The sequence below is a fragment of the Plectropomus leopardus genome, chromosome 2 (genome assembly GCF_008729295.1).
Source record: "Plectropomus leopardus isolate mb chromosome 2, YSFRI_Pleo_2.0, whole genome shotgun sequence".
NCBI classification, from domain to species: domain Eukaryota; kingdom Metazoa; phylum Chordata; class Actinopteri; order Perciformes; family Serranidae; genus Plectropomus; species Plectropomus leopardus.
This window is the reverse complement of record NC_056464.1, coordinates 7,567,795-7,583,557: the sequence shown is the minus strand read 5'-3', so window position 1 is coordinate 7,583,557 and position 15,763 is coordinate 7,567,795. Positions and strand designations below refer to the sequence as shown.

At 39.9% G+C, this 15,763-nt stretch overlaps 1 protein-coding gene across 1 annotated transcript in view; it reads right to left on the bottom strand.

Moving 5' to 3' along the window:
• Positions 1-15,763, bottom strand: part of cntn4 (contactin 4) — a 182,560-nt gene that overhangs the window by 13,222 nt on the left and 153,575 nt on the right. The window contains exons 11-12 of the mRNA XM_042495354.1: positions 13,405-13,532; positions 1,013-1,188 (exon numbers count right to left, since the gene is read on the bottom strand). Of these exons, the coding sequence (XP_042351288.1) occupies positions 1,013-1,188; positions 13,405-13,532 (304 nt within the window). The remainder of the gene's footprint in view (positions 1-1,012; positions 1,189-13,404; positions 13,533-15,763) is intronic.

Sequence of the window (15,763 nt, the reverse complement as noted above, 5' to 3'; positions counted from 1 at the left end):
GACAAACAAGCAACAAAACTGGTTGTGTTTGAGCAAATCATTCAAGAAAGCTAGCATATGTCTTTTTAGTGACCTGTCGCTGTTTTTCCAACCAGAGATTCTGCTGTGAGAAGCATTCATTTTACCAAGACATCACTGCTTTTCCAGCAGGGATATGGTCACAAAGATTGTTTAATTTTAACCGAGACATCTTTGCTTTTCCAGCCAGGATGGTCCGGGAAAAAGTGTTTTTTCTTCTTCTTCTGTGTCATCCCTGCATTTCTAGCAGGAATAGCGCCACGTTTACACATAGAGCAACAAAAGTGCAACGAAAAGTGGTTGTTATTCTCACATAGACATCACTGGTTTTACAGTAGGGATAGTGCAAAGTTTTTTTTGTTTTTTTTTTTTTTTTTTAAATCAAGACATCCCTGTATTTTCACCAAGACCAAGACGACACTGTTTTTTCAATGAGGATTGTTCCCCAAGAACTCGGGATTTTGAGCCAAAAAAATGACTTGACCATAACCAAGTGTCTTTTGTGCCAAAACTAACAGTACATTACCACAATGTAGTTAAAAAATAAAAAAATGTTAAGTTTCAATATATCCACGCATAATATTGTACAAATGTCATGTATTTGTAGTTTGCAGAAATATACAATACATTTTTTTCTGGCACTATGGTATCAATATCTCACTAACTGCAACAGCTAACTTTGTGTAGTCTTTTTTGTCGTTATCACTGCTAGTAGCTGTTGTTTCTTGCTGGAATGCCATCTGTCATGTTATTAATGTGTGAGTTATGAGTGTAACATAAAAATGTATCTCTAAATAGTAATTTCATGTTTTCAGTAAGTGTCTGAATAGTGAAAATGTACATAATGTGTAAGCTTTGAATGCCATGCCACAGGCACATCCTCAGCAGTTTGCAAATGGGAATCTTCCTCAGTCACAACAGCATAGCTTTTTTAAAAAGCAAAGGCCTGAGAGCCTCGCGGGTTGTCAGAAACCATTAGGGTTTAGGAACTTACACCTCCCACTTTTTCAAAGAATCCTCCGTGGCTCCCGAAGTGGATGAGCTGCTCATTGAAGAACCAGGTGAACTTGAGCTCCAGCGACGGGTCGTGGCTCACTTGGCAGGGCAGGACCACGCTCTCCCCCACCGTAACATCCAGCGTGGACGGCTGGGTGGTGATGACGGTCGGCTCTGAAACACACACACGTGCATACACATGATATAGGTTTTGATCAAACACAGTGTTCTGCACCCCGTTTTTGAGGCATTATAATTCAGCACAGGAAATGGCTTTGCAAAAAGCCGAGCCCTTCCATCATCCTTATGGATATGTCAGCCTCAGTTAATAGAAGGATATATGGGACAGAGCACACAGCAAACTAGGGCGCACAGCTACAATAACTGGTATTAGTTTCGGCCTGAGCTTGTCTCTGTGGGGACTCAGAGACATGTCTCTCCTGCATCCTGAGAAGCCTCTATGTGTCACTGCCAGCGCAGCCTTCAGCGCGGAACTCCCCCCGAAATTCCCAAAACGCAGCGCGAGGAGAACAGTAAACAGCAGCGAGCACTCCTTCCAGTCGTCGCCACTCTCTTTTCAAGCCTGCAGTGCATTACAATGGCATCACAAGGGAATAAGGCGAGTGTCCCTTATCCGCACTTGTGTGTGAGCAGCGGAGGAGGAGAGGCAGGATGAGAGGGAGAGGCTTTGTTCTCGGAGTGTACAACACCTGTCTCCCTCTTGGGGGTGCTGTGATTACTTGGTTGAAATTGCCACTCTGAGCACACAGACTAAATTAACCATGGCAAATGATCCCTGGACAGGCATAGATTCGTGTAGAAAGTGCCGGCAGTGCAGTCTTCATCCAGAGTGAATTCGATACCTCCATTGTATTGGCCCCTTCCCCTCCCCGACAGACACACACACGCAAACACACACACACACCACCATGCGCTCCCGATGTGATTTATCTCGTCGTTTTGTGATATCAGGCCAGAATGCTATCAGCTGGTAGGTTTTGTCATATACACAATGAAAGTGCATCTGAGAGCCCCAGTCCTCTATAGCTGGGTCTAAATGGTGAGCGATGGCGGTGCAGTAAAACCGTGGTAATAACACACGGGAGGTATTCAAGGGTCTGTTTCTACTCTGTCTGCTCTGTTTCCAAAGGCCGGCTACACCTCGTAGAACAAGTGCAGGAAGCAAATCGAAAACCTAAAAAATGTAACAGGTAAAAGCCACACTTCCCTTGTTTTGCAGAGGTTCTCAAAATGATGTGAGGAGGAGGAAACACGAGAAAATAAAAGGTTTAGTGAGGATCTACAGGGAAATGCCTGGATCCACAATCAAAAATATTTACTCCTCTGTCTACTCCAGTGGTTCCCAACTAATGGGTCATGGTCCAAAAGTGGGTCGCAGGTCTTTTCTGAATGGACTGCGAGTGACTTGTGAACATGTAGTGTGTGTGAAAAACTGTCTGGCCATTATTTTTGCTTTGTTTTTTCTTTGGCCCTCTCCAAAGCTGTAAATATTTTCCCTTCAGCCTCCCTGAGTGACTTGGGGAAAATATATGAAGTGTCCGTCCCATATGAGGTGTTCAAGGACTGTAGGAAATTTGAAAATCCAATGCTATTTTTTTTTTTTAAGTTTCTGGCTGTGATAAATGTAGTGTAAATGTAAATGTCAGGCCTGTAGTTTGGAAAGCATTTTTTCTTTAAAATCACAAACTAAATTTTAAATCACAAAACAATATTGAAAAATAAAAACCACCAAAGTTATTTTATAGAAAACAAATTGCCAAAAGTTTGTAAAAATTACCAAAAATGTTAATAGCAATAAAAAGGGGGGATTTTTTTGGTCCAGGCTAAGCCCTAAATTTCCTCAAATCCTAGAAACATCCCTGGTTTTAACAAATTCCACTTTATTCTTGCAATATTTTTTATGTCATTGCGTTTTAAGCCTGCTTCTTATTTACATTTTGTCAAATAAAATTGTATATTGGGTAATTCTCTTATGGGCGGACCTTGAACCAATGACTAAGAAGAGATCTGGACCAAGGGGCTTGCCCAGTTAGTAACCACTGGTCTTTGCAACATGAAAACACACTACATTTATCTTATTTATTATTTCTCTTTCCTAACATTAACTCTTCTCCCCATGCTGTGCGCTGCTCTGCCTCTCCAGGACTGTGACAATGATGATGGGAATATGCTCCCTTATTACCCTCCTCTGTCATCATTTGTGACAGATTATATGGACAAGCAAGGTTGGTTACACAACCACACACTGGGCTTTTGAGTGTAATTTGATTGATTTCTATCTTGTATAATGCCTTGTTACCTGCTGCCACTGTAAACGAGAGGATGGTAACCCACTTACTTATCGGGGTCAATCAGAGGCAAAGATGGAGAGTGTGTTAACGTGCTGAGACAGACTGGGTGGCACCGCGGGAAGTGCTGCTGCTGAGGTGGGTCGAAACTGCCACTGATGTGTTACAGTTTGTACTTAAGATACTGGCAATTTGTGTTCTCTCTCCACAGTCACCTGTTTTTACATGACACAGTGTTTGACATGAATAATCATCCGTCCTTCCATCAGTTATCTGTAAGCGCTCATCTCATTCAGGGTGGCAGCGGGGACAGGATCCGGTCGTTAAGACTATTACAGCAACATGAATTATAAGCCATAAACTTATTAAACCAATATCCGTCATGTGAACTACATAAACAAGTGTCAAAGGTGGGATTTATCCAACCAGGAATGAAAGTTTAGTGGGCCAAGAAATTCCACCTGTTTGTTGTGGTAGGTACTTTGAAAGCATACTGTTGCTTTACAAGTCACCAGTTACTTAACAATGGAAAAATTTGAACAGCTAGCTGTTCTAATGCACTGTTGGTGCAAAACGGCCAATATCTCCAACACTGAACTGTCCCTTTAAGCTGCAAACAGTCACCCAGAATTGTTTAATGCTTAAATGAATAACAAACTGATAAATATCTTGTTATTTAAGCAACACTGAACTTCTAACCTTAAGCTGCAACGACAATCACGTGCCATTATGAGGCAAAAGAAAGTAAAGGAGGTGTGGGAGCCAAACAGATGACTTACTGACAGCGGCTCGCAGTGGGAACACTCAGAGAAGCTGTGCAACCATAACATATGGTTGACCTGAAAAGAGAGCGAGCTAACAGTTACCAAATGACTCCCCGCTCCTCTCCGAGGCGCACTGACACGCCTCACATGGCCAGTTTCACCAGTCTTCCTACAAACAGCCGCCATCATGAATAATGCCCACACTCCTCTCTCTCCCCTCTTTGGAGAATCCCTCCCAGCTTTAATGGTCTATAGCTGTAATGTGTACGTGTGTATTCTCCTTGAGTGTGTAGACACTGTAGTTTTCCACACAAGGTGAGTGATGTGAGCTTGAATAATGCATGGGGAGGGTGTCGGAGAGCCATGGGTCACGTGAGCCGAGGATTTTGAAAACAAAGCTAACAGAGAAAAGCTTCACCCTCGCCCTCTGAGTCCTTCAAACTGAGATTCACATGATGAGTGGAGGCATGTAGGTTCAAGACAAACAAACTTGTAAAAGAAAAGGTTTTTCACTCACAGGACAAAGGCCTTTTCTATAAAGGTGCACATCAGGCTGCGGTTCATATCATGGATTTGAAGGTATATCTATTCAATATGCATCACTTCCATGTTGCTGAAAAAGCCCTCGTGTCTCAGTATAATCTGATCATTTTGATACAAAATTGTGGTGATCTTTTTTAAAGTTTTTTTTTTAAAGGAAATCTTTCCATCCCCAGTTCAAACCTGGAAAAGTCATGGAATTTGCAAATAGCAATTTCAAGGCATGGAAATGTTTTGGAAAACTAAAAATACCCCCAAAAGGTTTTGGAGAGGTCATAGCATTTTGTTTTACAAACCTGTATAATAACACATGATGTGTCCAAGGACTGTCAGAAATTTGAAAATGTAATAATTATTTCTAGCTTTATAGTTTCTGGCTATCATAAATGGTGTTATTTTTGAAAAAATGAAAAAATCAAAGGTCTTTCAAGGACGAACTTCAATGAGGGAGAACATGGTGTACATCGCTCAACAGATACATACAAGATGCACTCAGCTCTGTACTTTTAGGCTGTGCAGTGGCACATCTGTAGCAACCTGCTGGTGATCACTGACAGATGGCTGCTCATTATTTTTCTATATGGCAGTCAGGAGGCACACATTGCACTTTTTTCGTATAGTTGCTGACAGTCAGTGTGGACGAAAGGGTTTGCTTGGAAAAGCGCCTCCCAAACATTTGTATAAAAGCAGAACGTTTTCCGGTCCAAGTAACTGATCACACAATTTATCTTATGTTTCATCCCTCCAAACACAACCCCTCCTCCCAAACAAACAAAAGCAAAAAAAACAATGATCAGTGCCTGGGATCAAATCCGATGTGATCCCAGAAAATATTTTTTTAATCGAAATTAATTAGAATAAATAGGCCAGAACACACTCTCTGTGAAAACCTCCCTCCCTCCCAACGCTGGAATGGGCTGTTGCGCATAGCTGAAATATCTCCCTTTCACCCTCTTTCTTCATACTTTACATAATTATTTGACATTTCAAGTGTAAAATCAAGTGCACTCCCCCCCTGGCAAAGGCTGTCAGAAAATGTGCATCATCTTTGTATTTAAATATTTGTCATGTTTTGCCTTTTTCTATGGCGCCTGGCATTTCACTCCAAATGAGGCCATTTGGAGGAGCTACACAAAAAAGCATACTAGTTGTGTGTATCCAAAAACAGGTAAAGGAAGGTGTTGGACCAATTTTTAAAAAATGCAGTAATTCAGAGTATTTGAAGAAGAGCATTGGCTAGAGACGTCTTTTGTGTATGGGCTAATAAATTGCACGTGAGGGAGGCACAGTTTTCCAACCTTTCTGCGTGTTTTTTTATTTAGAACGGCTAAAAATACTCTTGCCTTTCAATGTGGTCGGACTACATGTCATACATGTACACAATCTAACATGTCATGCATGTCACACAAGCGACTAACGTTTTGTTGTACGTCATAAAATATGTCAGTAAATACCCCATTCGCAAAATGTTTGTATGCGTCTTAACAAATGGTTACATGGGACTATAGAACATCATGACAATGAGCAGAGCTTAACACAGCTTTACAGCCTTGTGGCAGTGGCGACACGAGCATAGTATAGTTCCTTTTTAGCCCAACGTTAGCTTCTGGTGATTGCATTTAGGCTTTAAAAATCCTGGAAGTGGCATTCATTTGTAAAGATTATCTTGCTGAACAAAATGCGTAAGTATCATAAATGTTTCTTAACCAGAGCTTATTTTCAAAATCCAATGGAAAAAACTTTCGAGGAAAACGTCATCCCTGAAGTGCTCTAGTGAATAGGTGAATAAGAATCTTGAGCCTCAAAATGGCACTAGAGAGAAAGTTAAAGGATCACCAAAAGCGATAACATTTAATCTTGATAGAAATATAAGTGTGGCAAACATCATGCAAATCTAGTCAATAAATGTTGAGACATTTACTGAAAAATTACGGACATTGCCTTTGCAAGAGCCATGTTAAAAAGACAAAAGAGTCAGATACCTTAAAAAAAAGTGGAAATGCAATGGTGTCACAGCGTTGGGAAGATAAATTGCTTACAGAGTTTAAAGAGGCAAACAGAAGTGAGCACAGCATGATCTCTGAAGTTTTGAGTTCACTGACCATCTGTAATGATCGGAGGCAACCCTAATTGCAGCGGCTTATCTCCAGTGTAATCAAAATTCAGGGAGCACGTCTATAATCAAGTGCAATTAATCTGCTAATATCCCCCCAGTGTTGGAATAATGGGGACATTAACAGGCCTCATCTGTTGTGACTGCTCCTCCGCTGTTTGCGAGGTGGCTTATTCACAGCAGGAGACGTCTGATGCTTTTTGACAGGTATTTTTCGGCATTCATATCACCAAAGTCAATTTGAATAAACTACTGTCATCTCCCATAAGGGCTGCTCCCGCAACATGCATTTCTCCCCGCTAAACAGGTTTCCAATCCTCAATGAAATAGTGCATGTAAATTACCCCATCCCATTTTCCAAACAATATTGATTGTGACAGAGAGGCACATGATCATATACAGGAACATTTGTACATCAGCTGCAGAAAAACTGCTTTAACATATGATGATGGAGAGGAAGCGAGTGAATGGGGGTGTCAAATAAAACCCATATTCCCTTTCACAGGAATAATAAGTGGATAACGGCGCCGTCTGTTTATGCTGAGAAGACATACGCGGGTGTGTTTCCTTGCAGCTTGATTGGAAAATCACATATAGGCCATCAGCCTGAACCTACAGAGAAAGCGGCGGGTTTCACCCGCCCCCCCTGCACACTGATTGGCTGGGGGGGGTTCTGTACCATTTTCATTTCACAGTGTGTGATAAATGGGCATAAGGAGAGTGTAAAGTGTAACTGGCAGGGTGTAGCAATGCTGGGCTTTTTATTATGCCTCCAAGTTGAGCTCCGTGCTTAAAATTTGAACATGTTCCATGTGCAAAACAACAAATACGCTGGCATTTAATAGCGTTAATTTCTTCAATTCATTATGCAGAGGTTACTAATAATTTCCGTAGAAAGGCAGTCATCAATGGGAGGCTTCTGAATAAATCTGCAGTAAGGTGCACTCTGAGCTCTCCCCACATCCTCTACTGTTGCCGACTTTCAGGCATTCATAATATATGAAATCTGTCTTTTATAATTCAACAGAAAAAGGAAACATGCCTTGATAGTGATTTAGAGAAGAAAGAGCTGCTCTAGTTTTTTTTTTTTAATTCCATTATCTGATTTGTTTTCTGGTTAAAAAGAAAAAGGGAATTCCTATATAAATACAGTGTAGGACATTCCTTTTGCTGTTATTCGCACTGACATTAATCAATGTTTTTTAAAAGTATTCAATCTAACACTTGACTGTGGGGATAAAATATTAATTCATGTATTAAAGGAGCAACTTGGAGGAAAAAAAAAAAAATCCAACTGATTCTAGCGGGCCACTGTGTTGTTGACATGGCATTTCAAAGGATTTTACAGATGGCTAACTTGTAGAAGAAAGACAATTAAATGGACTGAACCTTTGAGCAATAATCTAAGAAGAAGAAGAAGAAGGGAGATGAAGAAGAAGAGGAGAAGCTCTGTCTCAGAGACTTTATGAAAAAAAATGATTTGACTTCAGAGAGTGGTGGAAAACTTCTCATCATATGGTCTTGGGAATTGGAGGGATTTCGGCGCCATGTTATTAATTTTTTCTTTACCCTGTGCTATTTATTGCCTAACAGGTGAAAGGTCTTTTCAGCACCATCACAAGCAAACGATTACTATGTGCTGCTTGTTTACATGCGGTTACACTGAGGCGTATTCTCTCCTAGGTAGGCGAATAAAGCTTCTGAGTGAATCTGCCAAGCACGATCTTGCCCAAAGGGTTTGTCTTGACATCTCAGAATCTGCTGCTTGTAGTAAAACTGAAATGCAGTGGCAGCTGTCTGATTTGTCTAAAAGATTTGATGCCAATAACCTGTTAAAATATACATGTAAATCTATGGCAAACCTGTGAAATATGAGGCATGAACTTTTGTCCTAGAGGCCAGTATAATGGAGATCAATAAGTCTATAGATCTGACACAAGCCAACCAATGGGGAAGGTCAGGGCAGAACAAATAACAATAACACAAATGAACTGTACAACCTCTGTGAAAAGGAGGTCACGGCGAGGGTATAGTTCACTGAATAAGTCAGCAAATCCCTCAGGAACTGGAGGAGGTGAGAAAACCATCCCAGATGGAAATAGGACAGAAAAACAGCAGTATGCACAGAGTAAAGCCACACAATTCACTGCATGTTATATCCAACTCACATTCAGTTTCAATGAAGATTACTTGTATAGCTCATTTCATACACAAAGGCAAAGTAGCAGTAAAACACTATAAAGATACTGATGCAGATCAGATGCTGATTTTCAACTAGCTTTGTATCAAAACAATGTTGGTAGTATGTGAAGATGAACTGTGGTAAATTCTCTCCATCTGACCAGTGGCTGGATACCCCGCCTTCCCTTCAGGAGATACACCAGCAAACAATGTAATTTATGTCATTTGACGGAGTTTTGCTGGCTCTTGCTCAAACTACAGGCTGTACTTTCGCATTTTCTTATTGCCCGCCACAGTTGACACAAAGAGTATAGAGCTGGATCAAGAGACTAACTTCTTTCTCTCTCTCTCTCTCTCTCTCTCTCTCAAAGTCGAATCGAAATCTGATCAAACGGTAAAACTTGGCAAAACAGACTGAATAAAAATCCAGCTTATGTCACTGTACTGCCTATTACTTCTCTAATATGTTTTACAACACATATTTTTTTAGATTATATTTTGGGGAATTTTCCCTTTATTGACAGTACAGCTTATGAGAAACAGGAAAGGGGGGAGAGAGAGGGCGGGGTGCCATGCAGCAAAGGACCGCAGGCCAAAAACGAACCCAGGCCGCTGCAGAAGCCTCAGCCATATGGTGCGCACAGTATACCAGGTGAGCTAGAGGTCACTCCTCAATAGGGATGGGTATTGAGAACCGATATTAATTGGCACCTGTACATAATTGGGTCTGTACTTAAGCACTAATAAGCTCCATGACAAACAGTGCCGCTATCTGTATTTGTTTTTTTTTTTTGTGTAATGTTAATTCTAACATATCCGGCAACGTGCTCCTCATGATGACAAAGCTGCCAGCATCAGGGGATGGCATATGGCGTTTATTGTTGTGCCGCGGCTCACTCCTCTGCTTGTAGTTGTAGTAATAGTAAGGTGAATGTCACTCAAGCTTACGAGAGTGTGGGCTCACTTTTCTAAAAGTCACCACGGTCCAGCTAAATGCAATTTTTGTCAAAAAATAGGTGCAAGTGCAGCATTCCTTAAATATTAAGCAGTGCAGTGTCTTTGATAGCTTTAGCAAAGCAGCTAATGCTGACGTGAGTCCAGCAGTGGAGCCCCGAGCCTCGGTGGTCCGATGGCAACGCTACAATGAGTAGCAAAACTAAACATGCAGGCAACACTCGTTAACACTAAAAAGACTGCAGCTCATAGTTATGTCCCAGTTAATGCCATCAATTTTAAGCACTTCTAATGTAACGTTATGTTCCAATTTATTAATCCCATCTTAGTGGATAGAAGTCAGACACTCAAGTCCGACCCATTAACCATTGCGAAAAACAAGGGAAGATGACACAGAAATAAAACAGCAGAATTTCAAAGGGCTGCTGCCGAATTCATCGTGAAAGACAGCCCTTCACTTCACTGGAGTAAAGTTGGTTTAGCTACGCTTGATGACTGCTGATAGGTTTGCTAAGAATTAAGTTTAAGCTGCCCTTAAAATAATAAATGTTAAGTAAAAAGGACTATAGTTACGTTTTTTTTTCATTCAAAGTTATTCTAAGTTCTAAGTTATTTATTGATCTGATCAGGAATGTAGCATTCTGGTAGTTTAGGTTTTCTATCTCTTGAGAAAAAGCACCCTTTTTCTCTGTTTTCTCTTGTCATGTAGCTCCGATTTCAAAAGTATTTAAGTCTCTCTATGTATGCAGAGACAGCCTAGAGTTATGTGAGGGCCTCCTTAATATCAGTGAAATAGTTCTTTAAGAAAGCCAGCAAAATGGTATAAAAATATGAAGATTAAAAGTAAATCAAAATGTTAAGAACAAAGGTATAAACAGAAAAGGAGGACGAGATGGCTAATGGTGAGTGTTTAATCATAAACAGTCCATAAGAGTTTTTAAACTGCATTTAAAGGTAGTCAAAGTTGGTGCCAGTCAAACATTCCCAGGAAGTGTGTTCCAACTCTGTTGTGCACAGTAACTAAATGCTGCTTCCTCGTGTTTAATAAGCACTCTTCAAACAGAGAGGCTGAGAGGGTTCATTTAGTGAAAGACAAATGTATTTTGGTCCTAAGCCACTGAGAGTGTTATAGACAAGCAGCAGTACTTTAAACACTATTTTTGACACACTGGAAGCCAGTGAAGAGATCTGAGAACAGCATTTAGTAGGAAGTAGCTCAAAAAATTCCAGTCACTTCTTTGCTTAATTTCTTTGCAGAGAATTTAAAAGATGGCCGTAACTCGGTGACAGAGCAAGGCAAACTTGGGTATTGTCTGTATAATTGCGATAGTTAATATTTTGTGTTATGTGACAAAAGTAGGTCAATATATGAGTAGAGGTCCAATACAGGTCCAGTAAAGGTCCAATCATTGAGCCTTGGGGAATTCCACACATTGTGTTGGTAAGCTCAGACGCAAAATTACAGGCTAACGTGAATGTAAACCCATCCGTGGCGATGGCATACTAAAAAGAGCAAAAAAGCCCATGAACACTCACAGGGCCAAAATGAAAAAACAAAAACAAACTAAAGTCTACGTTGAGATTTTATCTACGTAAAGTAGTCACGTCACATACTGTACATGTCATGTGACATAAGCGATATACATCCCATACTAATGTTAGTTAAGAAATTTAATAAACATCATGATTTAAACCATTATGTTTTATTTAAATCTATCCAAGTAATTTAGTTGCCTTAAAATTCTTTTCTTGTTGAAACACAAGTTTACTTTAAAGGGACACTGTAGCATTTAACAAGCCAAAATCAACAGACAGGTACCGAGAGCATCATAGTTTGATGCACATGGCCGCTATCCAAGTTGGCAAATTTGACAAGATGGAAGTGAGAACATGTTGCCTGAAGATATGATTTGAACTACCTTAGCACTGTTCCTGTAAGCACAGTCCAATTCTTACAGTCTGCCAAGTAATACTGTAAAGTCAAATGTATTCATGGCAAATTTATCAAAGAACCCATTTGAGGTTAAGAAGTTACTTAGTTGATGCCTGTGTACTGATCCCACTTGCCATTACTTGCCTATGGTTGTCACTACCAGTAATTATATGATTTAATTTTTTTTTATTTTAATACTGTTTATTTCTATCTAATATCGTTTTTTTTGCACTGAGACTTGTGTTAATTTGTTATTGAGCTCCCCCTGCCAGGCTCCTGCAGACTGGTAACGATAAATGACATGCCTTGCTCAAGTTTGCAGGGGATTACATTTAATGACAACTATTGGCAAGTAATGGCAAGTGGGATCATTAACCCTGCTACACTAGAGAACTGGTCCAATAAGTTACAAAGTAATGGTATCATGCTGCTCAAGGGTTGGTAAGCTCAGATGATTCAGACTATCTAGTACTTTTCATTTTATTATTTAGAGGTCAGCAAAGTCATATTTCTTAGTGTAAAAGAGTTTAAATTAAACTAGTATGGGTAGATTAGTCAGCCTATCAATGGTACCAAAATGAGCACGGGCATTATTGACATTGTTACTGATGATAGTTAGAGAAGGTCTGCATGGTTCTCATTTCCAAGTTGCAATTATTATTGAGGTTTACTTTCAATGTGTCAAGGTGATTTTGAAGTTTTGTTTGTCGCCTTTTGTGCTCAGCTTTTTGGCATTTCCTTTTCAGATTCATTTTTGATTCAGCGTGTCTCCATGGTGCTTTTTGTTTGCCAGATAACGATTTAACCCTGGGTGGAATGACACTGACAACATTCTTGATTTTGTGATTGAAATAATTTAAAAGCTCATTCACAGAGTGCAAAGTAAAGGCAGAAAATGCAGAAATAGCTTCCTTAAACAGTGCATCTCTATTTTCACCAATGTACCACTTTTTCAACTGTTGCTGTTCTTGTGTGGACTTAGGGAGTAATAGACAAATCACATAAAACACAGATGTGATCCCATATTGCAAGGTCAGTTACGTACAATAACGCTTGAAATATTAACACCCTTAGTGATGGTAAAACGGTCTCTTACTCTGTTATGAAGTGTAATAAGTCACAGCAGCAGAGCAGAAACACAATCCCCAGCCCAGATGATCTAACAACACCAGGCCTTTTTCACACAGCATATCCTCTTTTAGTGGAGGCACCGAGGCAGTGAGCTGAATGTTTTCAACACCTCTGCAAACAGACATAGCAACCGAGGTGTGTCTGTCTCTCTGGTGATGACAATGCAGAGATAAAACTGTGCTCCTCATGACTTATCAAAAGACGGAAAAAAACAGGTGGTTGGAGGCTTCAGAAAAAAAAAAAATCTGTGTCCTTCTTCTCTGTGTTGGTCATGTTTTATTTATGAAATCCAATACTTCGGGTTAGTTTTTCCGGGGGAGCAGAATGAAACATCAAGCAACTCTATGTGCTGTCAGAGTGAAAAACGTGTATTTGAAAAAGGTGTCCAGTATTTTATTGGTCAGGGTCCCTGCTGACTGAATTGCAAAAGAGACTGATGAAATTTAAAGAGGAAATAGGAAATACCTTTAACTGTGACACTTCCTGTGCTGCTTGCTACACCGAACTGGTTTCTTGCCACACAGGTGTAGAGACCTGCATCAGATTTGGTCGCATTCCATACTCGAAGGTTCCCGTTGTCCAAGATGGAGACCCTGTAGTTAAAAAAGGGACATTTGTATTACTGCTGTAGCATCAGCTTGCACTATAATAACAAGTGCTGCAATGCACATATGTGAAGTTTCAACTGTGTGACAAAGGGTTGACAAAGCAGCAAAGACAAGTGACTAACACAGCAAAGAACATTCCTCCGTGTCTCTAATTAAGTTCTGCTTCTTTGCAGATGACAACGATGAGAAATAGGATTGTATTTTCAGGGGTGATTAATTCAGCGCATGACTTCCAGATATCCAGGACAACAGTGGCTTCTTGCCCTTTATACAATGGCCACAAGTGCTTCAAAAAAGGTCAAAAGGCCTTAACGAAACTTGACATTTTCTAAATAACAAGCAAAAATGGAAATTGTGCCCTTGAAAGCTAGGTACTGTGGGAAATCAAGGGTGGACCAGCTCATCAAAGCACGCTGAATTTTAATTATGTGAAATGCTCTGCTGAATCTGCAAACTGTAAATATGAAACGGCGTCAGCCTGATTGTGAAGGGGGGGAATGATGTGTGGCCTGTAAATTGCTCTGTTCACCTTTGAGTCAAAGGAGTCACAGAGAGCGGATTCAGTCACTGTGAGATGGCAGCGGGGGTTTGAGAGATGCAAGCAAACGGAGGAATACAGAGGGAGAGGTGAATCTGTGTAATGACTGTTCTTGATTCCCATACATGGACACCACCACATGTGCGTTATTTCACACATGTGCAGGAACACACATGAACACTTAAAGCGGCACGAGTCGATATTTTTCTATTAACAATGGATCAAATGACTGTGTATTCGTAAAGGGGTCACTCGAAATGACAGTACCACAGAGAATTGTCACAGGACTCTGCAGTTCCCTTCAGATTTAGGCCATGTCTACAAGACAGATATTTAAAAATGGCCTTCCTTTTACAAAATATCTCTGTCCAAACAAGAACGCAAAACAACCCCAAACACTCACTCATATTAGCTGTCTTCCACCATCACCCATTTTAACAAAGGTTGTGAAGTGCACAAGTGTACCTTTTTCAAAACCTCTATTTGAGGTCTCATAACGTGAAAAGTTTACCGTCTTTACTATTAAAATATTTATTAGCAGTGCCAGGAAAATGTAGACAAACCAGTAGTCTGTTGGTGTTGTCATTTTTGGCATATTCTCATTACACAAAATGCATACGTGAATCGAGGAGATAGCATTATTGTGTCCTGCATTCAAACATTTTTTTTTATACATTTACATATTTAAAAGAAACCAAAGTTTAGAAAATTTTGCACCTTAAAAGACGTTTTTTAAAATTTTCTGTTTTAGTGACCTAAAACATTTGCATGTGTGTTTGCATCTGGACAAGAGGTCAAAACGTAGGGGAAAAAAAACTGTTTTCAAAAATACATGTATATGTGTAAATGGGTCTTACAGAGTGTTTGAAAATCTTCTGACATATGGTTCACTCTCACAGCTCTCATCAACATTAGTTTACAAGCACAGTAGGTAGCTGTGTAAACCCACGGACTGGTAAAGAGACAAAGTTAGTGTCTAGTTGGTAAAAATAGTCTACAGCACATGAAAACAGATACCTTTCTCAGCAGTTGGCATGGACCAAAGCAGAGCTACAAGAAATGTTGGACTTAAAATAAAAATGAATAATTATGTTTCTCTGTGTCTGCTGTATGTGATGATTTGCTAAATCAGCTTTTTAAGGTGGTGATATATTAGTGTTGTGGTTACAGCTTGTTGGGCTGACTTTAAGTGGCCAGAAAAGAGAAAGATTTAAGATCACTGCACATTTCTTCATTTGTGTTTTTATATTAGACCTGTTGTTAAACAATGAATCTCTACAGTCAGATGCCTTTTTGTTTCAGAACATGAATAGTTCAATCTTTTGAAAAATGCAAGGTTTCTAAACTAGATGGAGACGGGAGAGTGAACTTCAGTTGATACTGAAAAGGAGCGTTACAGTGGTGGGGTCTAAAACATTGAGCTAAAAGGTGCCATGAAGCTTTATCGAACCGCAAAGTTGCATGACAATTCTCTGTGGGCTCATTACAAGTAGTACAACTACCGATTAGAGCCGCTTCAAAGAAGAGGTTTTTTTTTTTATTAAATCAGTGTCATATTTTTCTAATTTCTTTTTTTTAGAAAGTAGTATTTATACCCATTCATCTGACAGATTACTGGCTATTCCCTTAACCCTACACTGCTTCAACTGTAAAGCACCAATTAGAACAATCTGTCTCA